Here is a 16822-nt window from a genome sequence, read left to right as displayed (position 1 = left end):
AGACCCAGGGAATAAATTACCTTCACTTTGATCAATTTCAGCTGCTAGCACAGTAGCAACTCCCCATCCCCCAATGGCTTGTAACTGTACCTTTTGTTTTCTACATGAGACCGATACATTTAAAGAAAAAATTATTAGTGTGAAAACTAGTATTACTGTATCTTTGGTTTGTGACTCCACACTTTGTTTTCTACATAATTTAGAATAGTGAATTTAAAAGAATTGTTTGTTTTGGGGCACACAATGTGTAAAGATGATATTCTGTAATATCAGTAACCAAAAGGGGTAAGGACAGAGCTATAAAGGAGCAGAGTTTTTGTATGTTACTGAAAGTATAAATTCAAATGAGAGCATTATAAAGTTAGACTCTTAAATGTAATCCCATGGTAACCACAAAGAAAATAGCTGTATAATATACACAAAAGGAAATGAGAAAGGAATTTAAACAATTCACTACAAAAAATCAGCTAAACACAAAAGACAGTAATGCAGGAAATGAGGGACCAAAAAAAGCTATAGGGCATATAGAATACAAATAGTGCAATGACAGAAGTAAGTCCCTCTTTATAAGTAACTAAGTGTAAATAGATTTAACTCAGCAATCGAAAGACAGAGATTGGCAGAACGGACAAACACACGACCTAACTATATGCTGTCTATAAGAGACTCACCTGAGATCCAAAGACACTATCAAGTTGAAAGGGGAGGATGGAAAAAGATGTTCCATGCAAATAGCCACCAGAAGAGAGCAGGGGTGGCCATATTCATATCAGACAATTGGTTTTATTTATTTATGTATTTATAGAGAGAGCGCATGCAAGCGCAAGCATGAGGGTAGGGGCAGAGGGAGAGGAAGAGAGAATCTTAAGCAGATTCCATGCTGAATGCGGAGCCCGACACAGCGCTCCATCTCACCACCCTGAGATCATGACCCCGAGATCACAGCCTGAACTGAAACCAAGAGTTGGTCGCTTAACTGACTATGCCACCCAGGCGCCCCAGACAGAATCAATTTTAAATCAAAAATTTAGAAGAGACAAAGAAGGACATTATGTATTTTTAAAAAAGGTTTTTATTTATTTGAGAGAGAGAGTGCATGCGAGCGGGGAGAGGGTCGGAAGGAGGGGGAGGGAGAATCTCAAGCAGGCTCTGTGCTGAGCCGGGAGCCAAAAGGCGGGGCTCAATTTCACGACCCTGAGATCACGACGCTGAGAGCACAACCCGAACGGAAACCAAGAGTCGGATGCCCAATTGACTGAGCCATCCAGGCGCCCCAAAGGAGGACATTATGTAGTAAGAAAAGGCTCGAGACAGCACAAAACTATAATAATTATAAACATTTATGCATCTAATGAAGACCGTCAAAATGTATGAAGCAAAAACTGATAGAATTGAAGGGAGAAATGGATAGTTGTACGATAATAGTTGGAGACTTCAATACCCCACTCATGATAATGGATAGAACAACCAGACAGAAGACAAGCAAGGAAACAGAGGACTTAACATAATAAACCAACCAGAGCTGACAGACACACAGAACACTCTATCCAACAACCAAAGCACACACATTAGTAAGCCCACAGCATAGATAGGAAAAAGCCACCGGTGATGGGTTGTTCCCCATTGTACGCGTGACAGAGAAAGACACTTCCCTTCTTCCTCTACCTTACCATTAAATTTGAGGTAAAACCATCTTTGCTTGAAAGAAAATTCACACACAGCTCTCCCCTCTGTCGACAGATTTGCCTGAAAGCAAGCGGTAAGAGCTAGTGCCCCTCAGAAAAGGCTGTGCTCAGTTGACCTTCAGGAGAGCATTGTGCTCATATTTATCCAGTTCAAGCCCCTCATTACGCTTTCCCTGACGGGAAGACACCTCTAAGTGGCCCTTCAGAAGTACTTTGCCCAGATAGAAATACAAAGGCAAGAGAATCATTGAAGAGAAAGCACCTTTCGTTTGGTGTTTGTGCATGAAAATAGTGGGGTTGGTAATGAATATGTGTGTGAACTTTTGTGATTGAACAACCCAATGCAGAGCACAAGGGCCCAACGGGTCATCAGGGGATCTGGGAGGCCCGGAGAGTTGGTGACTTTGACCCAGTTTGGCTCTGGCTCTGGGAAGCAAGAGTTCTGTGCACCCGGAGGCAGCAGGTTCCCTAGGCGGTCAGGGCTTGCTATTCAGGAAGCATCTGCCAAGTCATAGCATCTGCAGTGTGGGGCTTCATGCCCATGCCATTTCTTCTGCTGAAAGGATCTTTGCTAAGAAATGAGAACCATGGAGAAACTGCCTCAAAGTACCCTTGGGGAGCTTCAAGGGAACTCAGAAGAAAGGCCACAGGGAGCCAGAAAGACTGGAGGTTAAATCCTCGGTCTACCTATCAAGTGCACTAGGACTCGAGGTATTTGATTTCCTCTTGGCCCTGAGTTTGTTTCAGTGGGTCTGGGACAGGATTGAGAATTTATATTTTTAACCAGCTCCATATGTGACTCATACTAGAAACCTGGTTTGAGGCTCTTTCCTACAAGCCATATTGCCTAGTGTTTGTTAAGCGTGGACCCTGGAGCCAGAATGTCTGGGTTAATCCCAGCTCCACCAATTTAGGAGTTGTGTACCCTTGGGCAAGTTACTTAGCCCCCCTGGCTCAACTTCCCCATCGGTACAATGGGGAGATGAGTAGTACCTGTTTTATGGGGTTATTGTGAAGATCAAGTATGCTAATTGTGGAAAGCGTTTAGAATGGACCCAGTTACAACACTGTGCTACTCTTAATATTCCAGAGCCACAGACCATTATCCACAACTCCAAAATTTTAAAAAAATTCTAAAAATCAAAAAGTTTTTCCCTGGGACGCCTGGGTGCTCAGTCGGTTAAGCGTCTGCCTTCAGCTCAGGTCATGATCCCAGGGTCCTGGGATTGAGTCCCGCATCAGGCTCCCTGCTCAGCGGGGAGCCTGCTTCTCCCTCTGCCTGCCGCTCCCCCTGCTTGTTCTCTCTCTCTCTGACAAATAAATCTTTTAAAAGTTTTTCCCTGAAGTTTGGCACAAATCAATTTGGCAGCAAAACCCGATCTGTACTGATGGGAGGCTACTGATAGTCCTTATCCCTTATTCCGTGAATATTAAAATTTAATTGAAGAAATATCAACACATTTGCTTATGGAATGCTGCCCCACACCCCCAATAGGTATTACATGATATACTGTGTATTTGTGTATTTCCTAAAAATCTGAAATACTCTCAACTTCAAAACACAGGGGTTTCAGAGAAGGGATTGTGGAGCTACATCTCATTATCATTTGCCGGCCAGAGACCATGTGTGATAACCAGACAATGTGAGAAAACTCGCCCTCTGGTGGTTGCAGTGGAGAACCACGCCACAGGAGGACCAGATGAGGGGGAAAAGCCCCACCATCAGAGACTTGTATCCTCTGGCCCGCAGTTCAGAAGAAAAATTCTTTTTAGAGGACATTTTAAAATATCTTCAAGGGCTGCTGTATGGGCAGAGAAGACATCACTTCAGTCAAAAAAAATTAATATTCAATTTACTAGAGTGACAAAAACATTACATAAGCTTTTTAAAGTTTGGCTTCTCGATCTTCTATTTATAAATCTGGCTAATGTTAATTACTTTTAATTAAGGGAAATTTGAATATCCAATTTATAAACTTAAACACCTTTAAACATTTCCTATTGCATTTATGTATTTAATATATTCAATTTCCTTTTTGGAGTACTTTAATTATCTGGCAAACCAAACACAAACAAAATAATACTATTAAAAATTCCGGTAGTGGAGCGCCTGGGTGGCTCAGTTGGTTAAGTGACTGCCTTCGGCTCAGGTCATGATCCTGGAGTCCCGGGATCGAGTCCCGCATCAGGCTCCCTGCTCGGCGGGGAGTCTGCTTCTCCCTCTGACCCTCTCCCCTCTCACACTCTCTATCTCATTCTCTCTCAAATAAATAAATAAAATCTTTAAAAAAAAAAAAAGTTCCGGTAGTATAGTTTCCAATACCATATATAGAGAAATGGTTGCAATTTAAAACTGATTAAGAAGTCTAAATTGATTACTCAGTCACGCACTCTAGACTGGAATCACAAATTATCTTCCCCAAGTAATTTTTAAGTTGCTTTATCCGTTTGCTGAGATTTCCTAGTACCAGAGGGACTCCTGGCCAGGATGCAGATGGATTGAGCATCTGCTACCTGGACTAGAATACTCTGTTCAATAACCTTTACTTTCCAATGCTTTCATTCTCTCAGCTTCTGCTCTCAGACTCCCTCTCTTACCTAATAGAATGCAAATGAAACGCCTTTCAACACATCTTTCCCTTTATACCTAATACAACCTTTATGCCTGCAGTCAGCAAACTTTTTCCATAAAAGGCCAGTAAATATTTTGCACTTTGTGAGCCATTTGGTTGCACCTACTTAACTCTCTGCCATCGTGGCATGAAAGGAGTCATAGACATTACATAAATAAGTGTGGCTTGTATAAAATTTCATTCATGGACACTGAAATTTGAATTTTATGTAATTTTCATGTGTCACAAAGTATCAGTCACAATTTATTTTAAAGATTTTGTCAGAGAGAGAGCACAAGCAGGGGAGTGGCAGGCAGAGGGAGAAGCAGGCTCCCCGCTGAGCAGGGAGCCCAATGTGGGACTCGATTCCAGGACCCTGGGATCATGACCTGAGCCGAAGGCAGATGCTTAACTGACTGGGCCACCCAGGCACCCCTCAGTCACGATTTAAAAAAAACATTTAAAAAGGTGAAAACCATTCTTTAGCTTGTGAGCTGTACTAACACAGGCAATGGGCCAGACTGGGCTCATGGGAAGGCTATCGCTCACTGACCCCAGCTCTAACCCAGAGTTTTGCACCCAGTTAGCAGGTAAGTACTGATGTCAATTCTTGTTCTAAGTTCTCTCAGAATTCGCAGATTTATCTGAAATTTCCCACATTCAGAAGTTATTTGGCAGCTAAGACTTTGTTCAGGGAGCATTTTTTTTTTTAATTTTTTTTTTTTTATTTGAGAGAGAGAATGAGATAGAGAGAGCATGAGAGGGAGAAGCAGACTCCCCGCTGAGCAGGGAGCCCAATGTGGGACTCAATCCCGGGAGTCCAGGATCATGACCTGAGCCGAAGGCAGTCGCTTAACCGAGCCACCCAGGCGCCCCAGGGAGCACTCTTGAGTGGTGATACCACAGTGCGCCCACACAGGAATGTCCACCTTTCTGTTGATCTGTCCAGGTCTGTGTATTACTTTCATTGGGAATTGTCAGTGAAATATGGTTTTGTGTAGGCAGGTAAAATACTGTTTTTCTGTTGATTTCTTTTCCTTTGCTAACCCAGGAGGCTTAACCTTTATTATCTGGTCTAAGATGTTCCTAAATAGAGCCAATAGATTTAAAAAATTTTTCTCAATTGATGAAACTAAAGTCTGATTTTTTTTTTTTTTGGTCTTTGAACTCTCAGTAAAATTCTTTAACTTTGCAATAAAACTTACAAAATAGTAGCAAGTACATTACAAATCATCTTTCCCTAGCCCATCCGAGAGTGAATCATTGACCTGATGACACATCAACCCCTAATATTTGAGTGCTTATTTCCTCCAAGCAAGGACACTCTATAGAACAACAGTTCAGCCATTCACATCAGGAAATCAACACCGATGTTCCCACCACCTAGTTCTTGGCCTCCTTTCAGGTTTCACCGGTTGTCCCAGTAATGTTTACAGTAAAATGATCCAGTTCAGTTTATTTAGTTTTTGTATTAGTCTCTGCAGTTCTTTGGTCATTCTTTGACTTTGGTGACCTTGGCACTTTTGAAGACTGACTATAGGCAAGTAATTTGGTAAAACAATTTGGATTTGTCTGATGGTTCCTCGTGATTACATTTGGGTTTTGCATCTTTGGCAGAAATATCACAGAAGGGATGCTGTGTCCTTCTCAATGCATCCCAGTGGTGGAGGATTTAGAATCCCGTTATTTTCATTTTGTTCAGTGAAGGTGGTCTGCCAGCTTCCCCACTTTAAAACTTTCTCCCATTGTACTTAATATTTTATGGGGAGGTACTTTAAAACTATGTACATATCCAATTCCTTATTTCTCCATTCATTCATTCATATCAGTGTAGACTCATAGTTTCCTATTTTATTTAATGGTTTGTAAGCCATTATTTTGATGTCAGATTGTCTCAGATTTGCCCAGCCTAAGTCCCTTCAAAGCTGGCTTGTGTGTCCTTTTGACATGCCCCCATCACTTTTTGACTTCATTTCTGGTTCATCTTGTGCTTTTCCTGTCCATCCATGGAAATCAGCCTTTCTCCAAATGGTCCTGGCTCCTTTAAGTGGAGAATATAATGCCTGAATCTGGTTGCTAGATGTGTGCACTGCATCGGGGGAAGGAGACTGCTGCAAGGCTCTTAGAGCTAGAGAATGTTTGTGCACGCACACTCGCGCACACACATTCCCGTATTTACGTTGAAATTCATGAATTCACAGCAATACCTCCTGTTCAAACACAACACCAGAGTTCATTCTAGTCTTTTTCTCTTTCCAGTTTGGAACACCTTCTCTGAAAATGAGAAAGCTGACTTCCGTTATCCTTAATATTTTTGCTTATTTGATCAAGTCCCTGTTCTTATCCAATCCCATTGCCCTCCTCATCCCACTTAGGATGACTCCCTGCACTGGGCCTCGCCCCCAGCTCCCACATCCACATACCAGGCTACAAATCCATGCGGATGCCTAGCTTGCTCTGCCCTACTGAATTGCAGAATTGTGGGTGAAGGAAAAAGGGGAAGAGGAATCTGAGACTTGTTGGAATTTTATGTAAACTCCACAAAGGAAGAAATTGGATTCTCACTGATGTATGTCTCAAGCATCTAAGACAGACCTTGGCACATAATAGGCAATAAAAAAAAAAATACATTCCGAAGAATCAATTTTATGAAACTATAAGGTCAACAGTTCATTTAAATTCTTTATATTCAAATATTTTAAGATATTTTCCCACCATAATGGGCAACTTTTTATAATCTCAAAAGTTATAAAAGAGACTTATGAGACAGTTGAAAGTTTAAATCTCTATTTAGGCAATGTGAAGTTTATCTTAAATTTGGATTTATGTGCATGGATAAAGCCTCCCAGCATTAAAAACACTCATTTTACCAGTCTGCATAGAAATCATCATTGTTTGGGACCAATTTAACAAAAAAGAAAAGGTATTACTTTTGAATATTATTAATAGATACATTGTTACATCAGAAGACACAGAGACAACTCCAGAGTTGGATACAGGTGTGGGAGGGGCTGAAGCTTTCCTAATTTTGGAGACATTCTTTTTTTTTAAGATTTATTTATTTGAGAGAGAGCAAGCGAGCGAGCAGGGGGAAGGGACAGAGGAAGAGAGTCTCAAGAAGACTCCGTAATAAGACGCCATAATAAGCCCAACACGGGGCTCGATCTCATGACTGAGACCATGACCTGAGCTGAAACCAAGAGTCAGCCGCTTAACTGACTGAGCTGCCCAGGCACCCCGGAGACATTCTTCAAGGGTAAGAATTAGGTATAGGGTATTGAAGGGGGACTATGCAAGTGAGGGGCCCTGAAGTTTAAGCAGATTTGTTTTTTTAGATTTTAAGTAATCTCCACACCCAACAGAGGGCTCGAACTCACAACCCCGAGGACAAGACCTGCACATTCCGCCGAATGAGCCAGCCAGGCACCTCGCAGATCGGCTTCTTGAAGGAGTTTTGAGTGCAAGTGCTTTGGCACAGAGCAGGGGAACACACCTTAAGATAGTCCTGAAGAACTCTGCATCCAGCCTGCTCCTCTCCATATCAGGTCCTCAGCAAATCTGTTAGAGACTGCTGCCTGACCTGTGACTTATCCTGCCCTAGAAAACAAGTTCTAATGACGTTCTGCTGTTCAGGCAAGAATGACACAGAATCCCAATAAGGTCTTATCGTTTTAATTGACTTTAATGATTATTGCTCATCTGCAAGGATTAATATTGCATTCATTAAAAATCATTCAATACAAAATAAACTTGTTCTTCCCGAGTTGCTCTCCACATGCTCCCTCTGATGCCAGACATTTTCCCACAGTGTCCTTTGTTACATGGCTTGACAGAGATGGAGCCCTTACCTATTATTCCTATGGACACAGTAATAGATTGGGAGCAAGGGGCAGGCCAGAGGGCAGCGGGACCTGGGCCCCTCGCCTCCAGCAGAGCTGACACGATGGATACCACTGTTGGCCAGGTTACCGCCCCTCAAGGATGGGGTGTTCTGATTGGCTGGTTCAGTGCCCTGGGAAAAAGGGCCTGAACTGTTAGCATCTACAGAGAAGAGAGCATGGTCACACTGAAAAGGAGCGGGAAGGGGCTGGGTGGGGGAGAACCAGGAGAGGAAAAGGAAAAATGTTTTGGCAAGACTCTGCTAGAAGGCTGCAGAGTGAAAGCTTTCCTTTCTTATATTACTGTTTTTAACGTCTGTCTCTCTGATCAATGGCAACAGAGAATTGAACATTGCTAGTACCTAGCACTAATGCCTGACCCAATTTTGAAGGATCGCCAGCTAGAACAAGTTGAGGACTTAGAATCCTGCATAATTACATACTTAAAGCTCATGAGCATAAAGCTCATCAGACCATGCAGAAATGCTGGTAAGCAGGGTGCATGGCATGGGGATACACCTCTCCAATCTTTGAGGGCCTTTCTAGGGATTCTTTCCGAGCGTGAGCCAGGACACACTGATTACCTTCTCTGTGCACAAACTGCCCTTTAAGATCTTGGTTCATAAACTTTTTGTGACACATGTCAATTAAAAGAGGTACCACTTCTGTAAAACTAACGTTATACATGGGGCCTAAAGTCCCAGACCAGTTATACGGAACTACATTTCCCTCACCCTGGCCCAATTTATCCCTCTCCTCCCATCCACATCTATCTCCCTTTAAATATTTTAGGTTGCAGAAGCACAGCTGACCAGAAATTTGCTCTTAAAGGATAAATCCTAAAGATAGAGCTCAGTGTTTTAGACTGAATAATGGCTCAAGAAATTCGCCTTCAGCACAAGCTGTATGGGGCAGAGCTGACAGAACTTGCCGTTATGGCCCCAGTTCACTGATGCTATAAACTATGGGCTAGTAACAGAAGGACTTACGATGAGTTTGAGGCCAGCATTTCTCCAGACTCTATTCTGCACTCTCAGCTCCAAAGGTTCAAAAGAGAAACTGGTAACAACTAATCACCCAAGCAGTTCCTCAGTGTTAACACTAAACATTTTTCTTACTCTTTTTTTTTCCTTTTTTGTACAACGGAAATCAATGCTAGGGGACAAAATTAAACTTAGTAGAGTGCAGTCTGGTTAAAAACTTGAAAAATGAGAAGGTCTGGTGGGAATGGAGGAAGGGCTGTACTAAATCCAAGTGGACCAACTGGATCTTAACAGTACACATCTCTGAACCGGACACACCACCTTCACACAGGAAACAGGGCTTGGAACACCTGGAGAAATGAGCATGCGCCACCTAACGTCTAACCTACCTGGCTAGTGGGTACCATCCCTGCTCCTCTGACAAAGTGAAGAGCACTGATTTCAGCAGCTAAGAAATGGGCTCTTTTAAGGCAATTTAGACATTGCAGATTGTTCAACAAAGAAGGTACCTTAGCATTTCCTGTTAATAAGGTACCCAATTAAGACTAAAGTCCCCAGAAATGGGAAAGAAAGAATCACCTTTCTGGGCTGGGAGAGTAAAATCCTTCTTTAGTGACTAGGGTGAGGAACCTTGAACCTCAGTTTCATCTAAAGAGCCATGAAGCAAGTTCCTGTGTGGTCTGCAGAACTTGGACGATGAGATGGAAAAAAAAAAAAAAAGAAGAAAAAAATTATAGAAAAAAAAATCAACAGGAAAGGAATAAGAAGAAAATAAAAGTTATCTTAAAAAAGATTTCTTTTAGAGTTGTGTGGTTCATGTGGACTGGTCCTTGGTAATATGGTCCATTAGTATCTGTAAAGAAAGAGACTGGTTGGTTAGCACATGGGTCTTCCACATGAGAGATCCCAGAGAAAAATCAAAAACAGAGGACACTCCCCAGGGTCCCTCCCTGGCCCCAGCTAGGGTTCCCTACAGCCATTCCCCATGGATCATTCTTCCCTGTGCTTCCACAGGGTTTCTGGCAATGCCATCTCTGGTTCCATTTCCTGCTCCCTAATAATATAAGCCAGTGGTTTTCAACCCTGTCTAAACATTAATCTAGGGAGCTTTTATAAAATAAGTCTGGGCCCATGCCAGACCAATTATATCAGAATCTCTGGGTGTGAGGCCCAAGCTTCAAAATTCTAGAAAACCCTTACTCCTTTACATCTACTACTAGATATATAATTTCTCTGCCTACCTTGTTAGTCTGGAGCAGAGTTCTTGTACTCTTCAAAATCAGGCACACCACTTTATTTAAGAAAGCTGGCTAGCATACTTGTTTAATATTGGGTAAAGGAGCTTCTCACTTGTTTTCCCCCAAGTTACCTGTAATAATTGGGTTTGAATGGCCCATTTTTGTTGAGTCCCAGATATTTTGCTTGGTCATCTGTCAGCTCTGTCAGGTGGGCATCAAATGATGGCAGGTGCAAGCTGGCCACGTACTCATCTAGGAAGAACACAGTGGCAGGGGAGCAGACTCCATTTCAATCTGCCTCTCAGGGCATAACCTCCCCTATTTTCATCCGAAGCTTTTCGAGAAAGAGGACAAGGAATGGAGTAACTGTGAAAGCATCTATAACTCGAAATAACTGCTTAAAGAACACTCAAAGTTGCCCCTCTGGCAGGGTACTTCTCTCTGTACATCCAGAATGCATGTAGAAAGCCATTTGCCAGGGTGACAAAATGAGGTGGACTTGTACCTCCCCATCATTCTCCGGCCAAGCTTTTGGCTTTACCCCAGTGGCCAACATGCTATGTATGACTCTCACCTTCCTGCAGCAACTTCCTTAACTGAATTACAGTCAAACTATGAAACAAAGTAGACACCAATAGCCAGAAAGAGCTTTGTGTCATTAAGATTTATTTAGAATAATATCCATAAAGGCCTCAAATCTTAGGATCATGGATTTCTAAGGCAGCTGGTACAAATTTATTACTCTTTCATAGACACTTCCTGGGCTTTACTTTTATGAATATGGATTAAAGAAAAAAACACCAACAATCTGAGGTAAGCTGTTGGAGGAGATGAGAGTGAGAAGTCTTTCAGCTTTAATTAAGGGGTCAGGGGCTGACCAATTATAGACGGGAGGTGGGTGCCACTATTCAAGAAGGGAAAGAACCAGAGATGATGTATTATGCCACAGGAACAAAACACAGCTGTCCCCCAGAATATCAGAAGGCTGCATATTTACACAGAGGATGGATGATAAAACCTAGATTTCGGTTTCTCTCGTCTCGGTCCCAGGCTGTAGTCACTGGTGGTGGGAAGTTTACTGAACTCCATATGGCTACTACGAATAAGAGTATCTACCCTAAACCATTGTGCTAAGCACGTTTACTCATTAGCTCTAATTCTTACTACAATTCTGCAATGTATGTAAATATTACTCTCACATTATTGATAAAGATACTGAGGCTCATGGAGATTAGAATTTGTCCTGAGGTCCAGAAACCACAAAATGCTAGGATGCGGATTAGAACTCTTGACTCTAAATCCAATACTTTCATTTCAATGATCATCATTTTACCAAATCATGCAAAAGTCTGGGGATCAATACAGGTTCCTACTGTTTCTTGCTCACCCATTTTCTTAGGAAGCAGGTATACGTCTTGTTTGTATCGTCCCTCGGGTGCATTATAGAGTTCTATCAGTGCCAAAGCCTAGGTTGGGAAAAGAGGATCAGAAAACACAACAAAACTTCTTAGACAGGGACATAAAAATAAAATTAGATCTAACAGGGTCTCGGGGAAGGTACTACAGTGATCTATCATAGTGACAGCACCCAGAACTTGGCCTGCAATAAACACCACCACACATCGTAAGAGAATTTGCTGCTGCTATCGTTTAGTTCCTAATATAAGAGCAGACTAAATACAACTAAGCTGGAACCCTACATTCTCAACTAACACAGCCAACTCAAAGGGACACAAACACTGACTCTGCTTGACTGATGACTCTTTTCTACACTCAAGAAAGCCCATCTTGACCACCCGTGACCTGAAACCAGTTGAAAAAAACATAGCAGGGCACAGTCTCATTGAACTCTGACCGAGGCCCGGTTCCACTAATCTCAGGGCAGGAGAAGCAGGCATTTGGTCACATACCTGTGTTGTAGCTGTGATGGACAGAACAAAGGTGGGAACTGTGGAGCAGCTCAGGTTGAGCAGACGACCCTGAAAAGGTAAGAGAGCCCTGGGATGAGCTGTGCTCTCCCCCTCCGTCTGATTCCAGTGTCATACAAGCAAAGCAAATGCAGGACAGGACTCAGTTGGTAGAAAAATAATCACAGTTCCAGATCATGACTCTAGATTGTATCTTATTTCCTGTAAGCCCGTGTGAGTATGACAAGCTAAAGCAGCCACTGGGGTCAAGAAATACTGTGTTACTTGGTAAAAGGTAGATTTTTTTTTTTTTTTTTTGAGTGGTTCTATTTTAGGGACCAGAAAGTTTAAGAACTATACGTCTATCCAAAGATGGAGTTCAGGGAAACGTGAGCCTAATGCTTTTTCCCTGCCTCCCCCCTCTGCCATGGATCTAACGACACTGCCCTCCCGTGTGTGTACCTCTGCCAGGAGGACGACACGTTTGCCATCTGGCCAGATGACATGGTCCACCTGAGAACGCACGCGCTCCCATGTCAGCTCTGGAGTGCGCAGGCTGGTCTGAAAGGAAGACGGCACAGTTGACGGTGGCTATAATGGAAGGGAGGGGAAAAAGGCCCTGCAGCAAATCAATGAGGGAAAACTTACCACATCAATTTCCGTGTTGGAGTGGCCCATATTGCATACGATACAGCTGTTTTTCATGCGGTCCAAATGCTCCCGTGTCACTACATTCTTATTTCCTAAAGGTAAACGAGAGTAGCTGAAGAAAGATGCTGGGGAACAAAGGTATCGACTGGCTTCCAGTGAGAACATGGGAAAGAGGAGGTCTGCTGCATGAAAGGGCATGCATCCTTCGTGAGAAACGAGTACACTGCGTAACAGCTCTTTAGGCTCAGTGGTCCGGTTTTAAGATTCAACAGTATAAACAACCATCAGGGGAAAAGGCTCTTGGTTCTGGAAAACATGTTAAGGTTCTGATAGCTTATTCTGGTTCTGAGACTTTTACACCAAGCACAGGTCTCACCTACTTTATCTGAAAGTCAGACCACTTTCAAGGTTTGGCCTCAGAGTTACCAGTCCTCCACGTACACCAAAGCACTGATACTTACCCGTGCAAGTTATTACGACATCAACTTGCCGGATGACTTCATTGAGCTTTACCACCCTGAACCCATCCATGCTGGAAGAAAAGGAAGGAACACGATGAGCAAAGCAAGGAGGCAGTGGGACAGAAGCTGGTCACAAAACGAGACTGCTAAATTCCCTTCTGAAGTCAGGTCCAGTGCTACCTCACAGAGGTAAGTGACAAGCTGTGCTACACTACACACTGGACTCTTTGGACTCCCCGAGATTCCATTCAGGAAGGGAAAATGCCAAGAAGCTCTAGGAGTGCCCTGGGGTTACAACGGAGGGAACAGAGCCATCCTCATAACTTTCTCTTCCTTTGAGAGATTTCTGCAAGGAATGGTTTAATCATAAACTCTCAGAAACACAATCTTACCAGGCCTGCAGAGCACAGATGGGGTCGATTTCTGTGATGTAGACAATTGCTCCAAGGGCCTTGAGAGCAGCACAGCAGCCCTTTCCCACCTACAGAGCAGAAGAAAGAAGTAGGGGTGTCAGGTCCACTAAGGCACGGGTACTAGGGCAGGTAGGCTCTTCGGGAGATGAGAATTAACCTCCCTGAAATCACCAATCCTCTAGTGAGCCCTTGCAGGGATGCTCCAAGCCAAGCAGAGCTTAAACAGATCCAGATTATGCTGTGACCCTCAGTCAGAGAGGTGACTGAGCAGACATTCATATTTCATAGCAAGGGCTGGGGCTTGGGATGATAAAAGGAATGCGGAGATCAAATAAACATTACCATTAGGAAAACAAGACCAAGGAAGAGTAATTGTAACTTCTAATAGCTTATTCCAGAAAAACCTGATTAACTCCCATTTGAGATGCATCTAACTCAAGGATAGCCCAGCCCAGCAGTTCAGGAACCACCATGGGTCACTGATGACAACACAATCTCCTACACCTAGTCTAGTTCAGAGATAACTACATACCACTTCGGATCCCACCCTTCACTCTAATACCAGGTCACTTATGTGACTAAAATGCTACATATTCACTTGAAGTAAGTCTCATAAGAGGTAACTGTTATGGTGGGGGGAGGGGCGGATGATGCCAACATGCCATTCCACAAGATAGTGTGGTGAGATCTGAGAACTCAATTGATTTTGTATTTCTCTATTCATAAATCTGAATAAAGCACTTTTGTTATTGAGATCATCTCAAAGCATATTTTAACCCCACATCAGTGACCACACTGACAGCACACATCTCCTTCACTCAACATTTCTAGTAAGTCTATGAAAAGACACACTGAGGCCCAGCTATTTACCTCACCATAGCCACACACCACCACTTGTTTCCCACCAAACATCACATCTGTGGTCCTCTTCAGGCTGTGGAAAACAGATAAGGGCTCAACTTAAACATTATTAGCCCAAACACAGTCCCTCTGCACAAAAGCAAAAGTGTGAGGCAATGCCCCACGAGAACTCCAGCTGGAAGCTGGCTGGGCTCAGTATGACATGAACCCCTCTAACGAAACTTTAACGGCAAAGGAAGACCACGGGACAAGACTGGAGTGGTATCAGACTAACACTGCGACCCAACCCAAACCTGTCCCCTTAGAAGTTTAAGTATCTATACATTTCAACCTACCCATCCAAAATAGACTCTCGGCAGCAGTACAAGTTATCAAACTTCTGTTTGGTAACAGAGTCATTGACATTCATGGCCGGAACACAGAGCTTCCCAGCTTTGGAGAGCTGATACAGCCTAAAGGGAGAAGAAGCCACAAAAACAAACAAAACCAAAGTTAGCTGGTAAAACATACTATGTGGCGAAATCTGCCTAATTCTCTGCGAGCTCCATGCTGCCCACCCCAGCTGTATTTACTGCCCAAGCATATTAGTAAACAAGATCACTTCCTTGTCATCCCTCCTCACCTCTTTTCATTTTCTCTCCCCCTGGGCCCCCGCCCTTTTCTTGGAAAGGGAAAAAAAAAAAAAAACCCTTTCAACAGAAGAAATGGACTTCTCTTCCATAAAAGGGGATGTATTTCCTTAGACCAGCATTTTCTCAATTAAAAAAACTGAACATGCCTACTTCTGATAAACAAAGATTATCAATAACTCTGCTTCAGTTCCCTATGTGTGCATGTGTGAGCATGTGCAGTGTGCCCCCAACTGAGAAACACTCTTTCAGAGAGAGATCTTTCAGGGTTTTCGACAAGCCAAGAATATTTTGCCCAGTTTTACTTTTTGTAGTGTGTATAATTTATAGTTTTACAATAAGATTTTTTTTCATATTTCAAATATAAAATTATAATACAATATTGAATACAGTTTTTCCAGATATATTCATTCCTACACCTCCCAATACTGGTTGAGACTCACAGTGGAATAAGTGGGAAAGAAAAATGTGTGAACTAGAACCTGAGATAACTTCCTTTTAGGATCTCCTGGATTCTTTAGAGGTAAAAACGGAGTAGTTTTATCTAATGAAGGTATTCCCATTTAGTTACAAGTCTGAAACACAGCCCTCGAGCCTAACGGAGACCAGGAGAGTTTGCTGAGGCAAGGACACAAGGGGCAGCTACTCCAGAATCTGTTACCTGTGAACACCAGTCACGCTCTCTTCCACAATGCCTCGGATCTTCTTAAACACGTTTGGATACTTCTTATAAACCCAGTGGGTTAAGTCTCCCCCATCATCCAGGATCTATAGAACAGCCAGAAGACTTCTATGGGCATTCAGGCTGCTAGAGCTGGGGGGAACTTTGAACCCACTTTCTGTACTAGTAAGAGAGCCCTGTATGTTTTGGAAGAGCACTCCTCAGGGCTCCTTAGAGCAGGTTTAGACAGTGGAAACACAGTCAAATCTGTTGGTGTAGAATGGTTAAAAGGATTCCTAAGTTTGTTCTTGGCTATAGTGAAGAGTATTAGGCTAATCATAGACTCGTTTTTAGTCTAGAGTCTTGAAATATATAGCTCCGTGGGATGCAAAAGGAGAGCTGGGGCAGGAAGGAAAGAAACCAGAATTCTACTCCAAAGAGGAACCACATTATTTCTTTCTATTTCACTCTGCTGTGTTTGAGCCACATGTGTTCACTTTAGTCTTACCCTTCCCCCACCTTTCCATTCAGTACTCAGACCCATTCTGAACAGGTATCAGCTAAACACTTTGGCAACAGAGTAAGTATATCAGAACATACATCCAAAACATATTTAGGGAACCATGCTTTGAGGGGAAAAAAGGGAAACAAATCTATGGTCAAAGTGTAGGATGAATATACATCATTACCATGTTAGCTTGCCAACCATCCATGTTCACACAGCGGTCAATACACCACCAGAAGTCATCTTCCGACTCGCCCTTCCAAGCAAACACTGCAACTCCTGTAGGATGGGAACAGATCAGCTGATTCCTCCTTCTGGGAGTTTGCTATACCAATACC

At 42.9% G+C, this 16822-nt stretch overlaps 1 protein-coding gene across 3 annotated transcripts in view; it reads right to left on the bottom strand.

The window, feature by feature from the left end:
• Window positions 1-7953: 7953 nt before the first annotated feature.
• AHCYL1 (adenosylhomocysteinase like 1) overlaps window positions 7954-16822 on the bottom strand; it is a 39561-nt gene continuing 30692 nt past the window's right edge. For 2 of the 3 annotated variants that reach the window (XM_081815617.1, XM_081815618.1), the window contains exons 6-17: window positions 16669-16763; window positions 15980-16086; window positions 15025-15141; window positions 14699-14762; window positions 13808-13896; window positions 13416-13486; window positions 12952-13046; window positions 12766-12864; window positions 12307-12375; window positions 11784-11862; window positions 10528-10648; window positions 7954-10011 (exon numbers count right to left, since the gene is read on the bottom strand). In XM_081815617.1, the coding sequence (XP_081671743.1) occupies window positions 10005-10011; window positions 10528-10648; window positions 11784-11862; window positions 12307-12375; window positions 12766-12864; window positions 12952-13046; window positions 13416-13486; window positions 13808-13896; window positions 14699-14762; window positions 15025-15141; window positions 15980-16086; window positions 16669-16763 (1013 nt within the window). In that variant the 3' untranslated portion in view covers window positions 7954-10004. Of the gene's footprint in view, window positions 10012-10523; window positions 10649-11783; window positions 11863-12306; window positions 12376-12765; window positions 12865-12951; window positions 13047-13415; window positions 13487-13807; window positions 13897-14698; window positions 14763-15024; window positions 15142-15979; window positions 16087-16668; window positions 16764-16822 lie in introns of those variants that run through there. The other variant, XM_081815619.1, reaches the window with a different exon arrangement.

Source organism: Leptonychotes weddellii, chromosome 4 (assembly GCF_054177405.1).
Source record: "Leptonychotes weddellii isolate Sample4059 chromosome 4, ASM5417740v2, whole genome shotgun sequence".
NCBI classification, from domain to species: Eukaryota; Metazoa; Chordata; class Mammalia; order Carnivora; family Phocidae; genus Leptonychotes; species Leptonychotes weddellii.
This window is presented reverse-complemented; position numbering and strand designations above follow the sequence as displayed.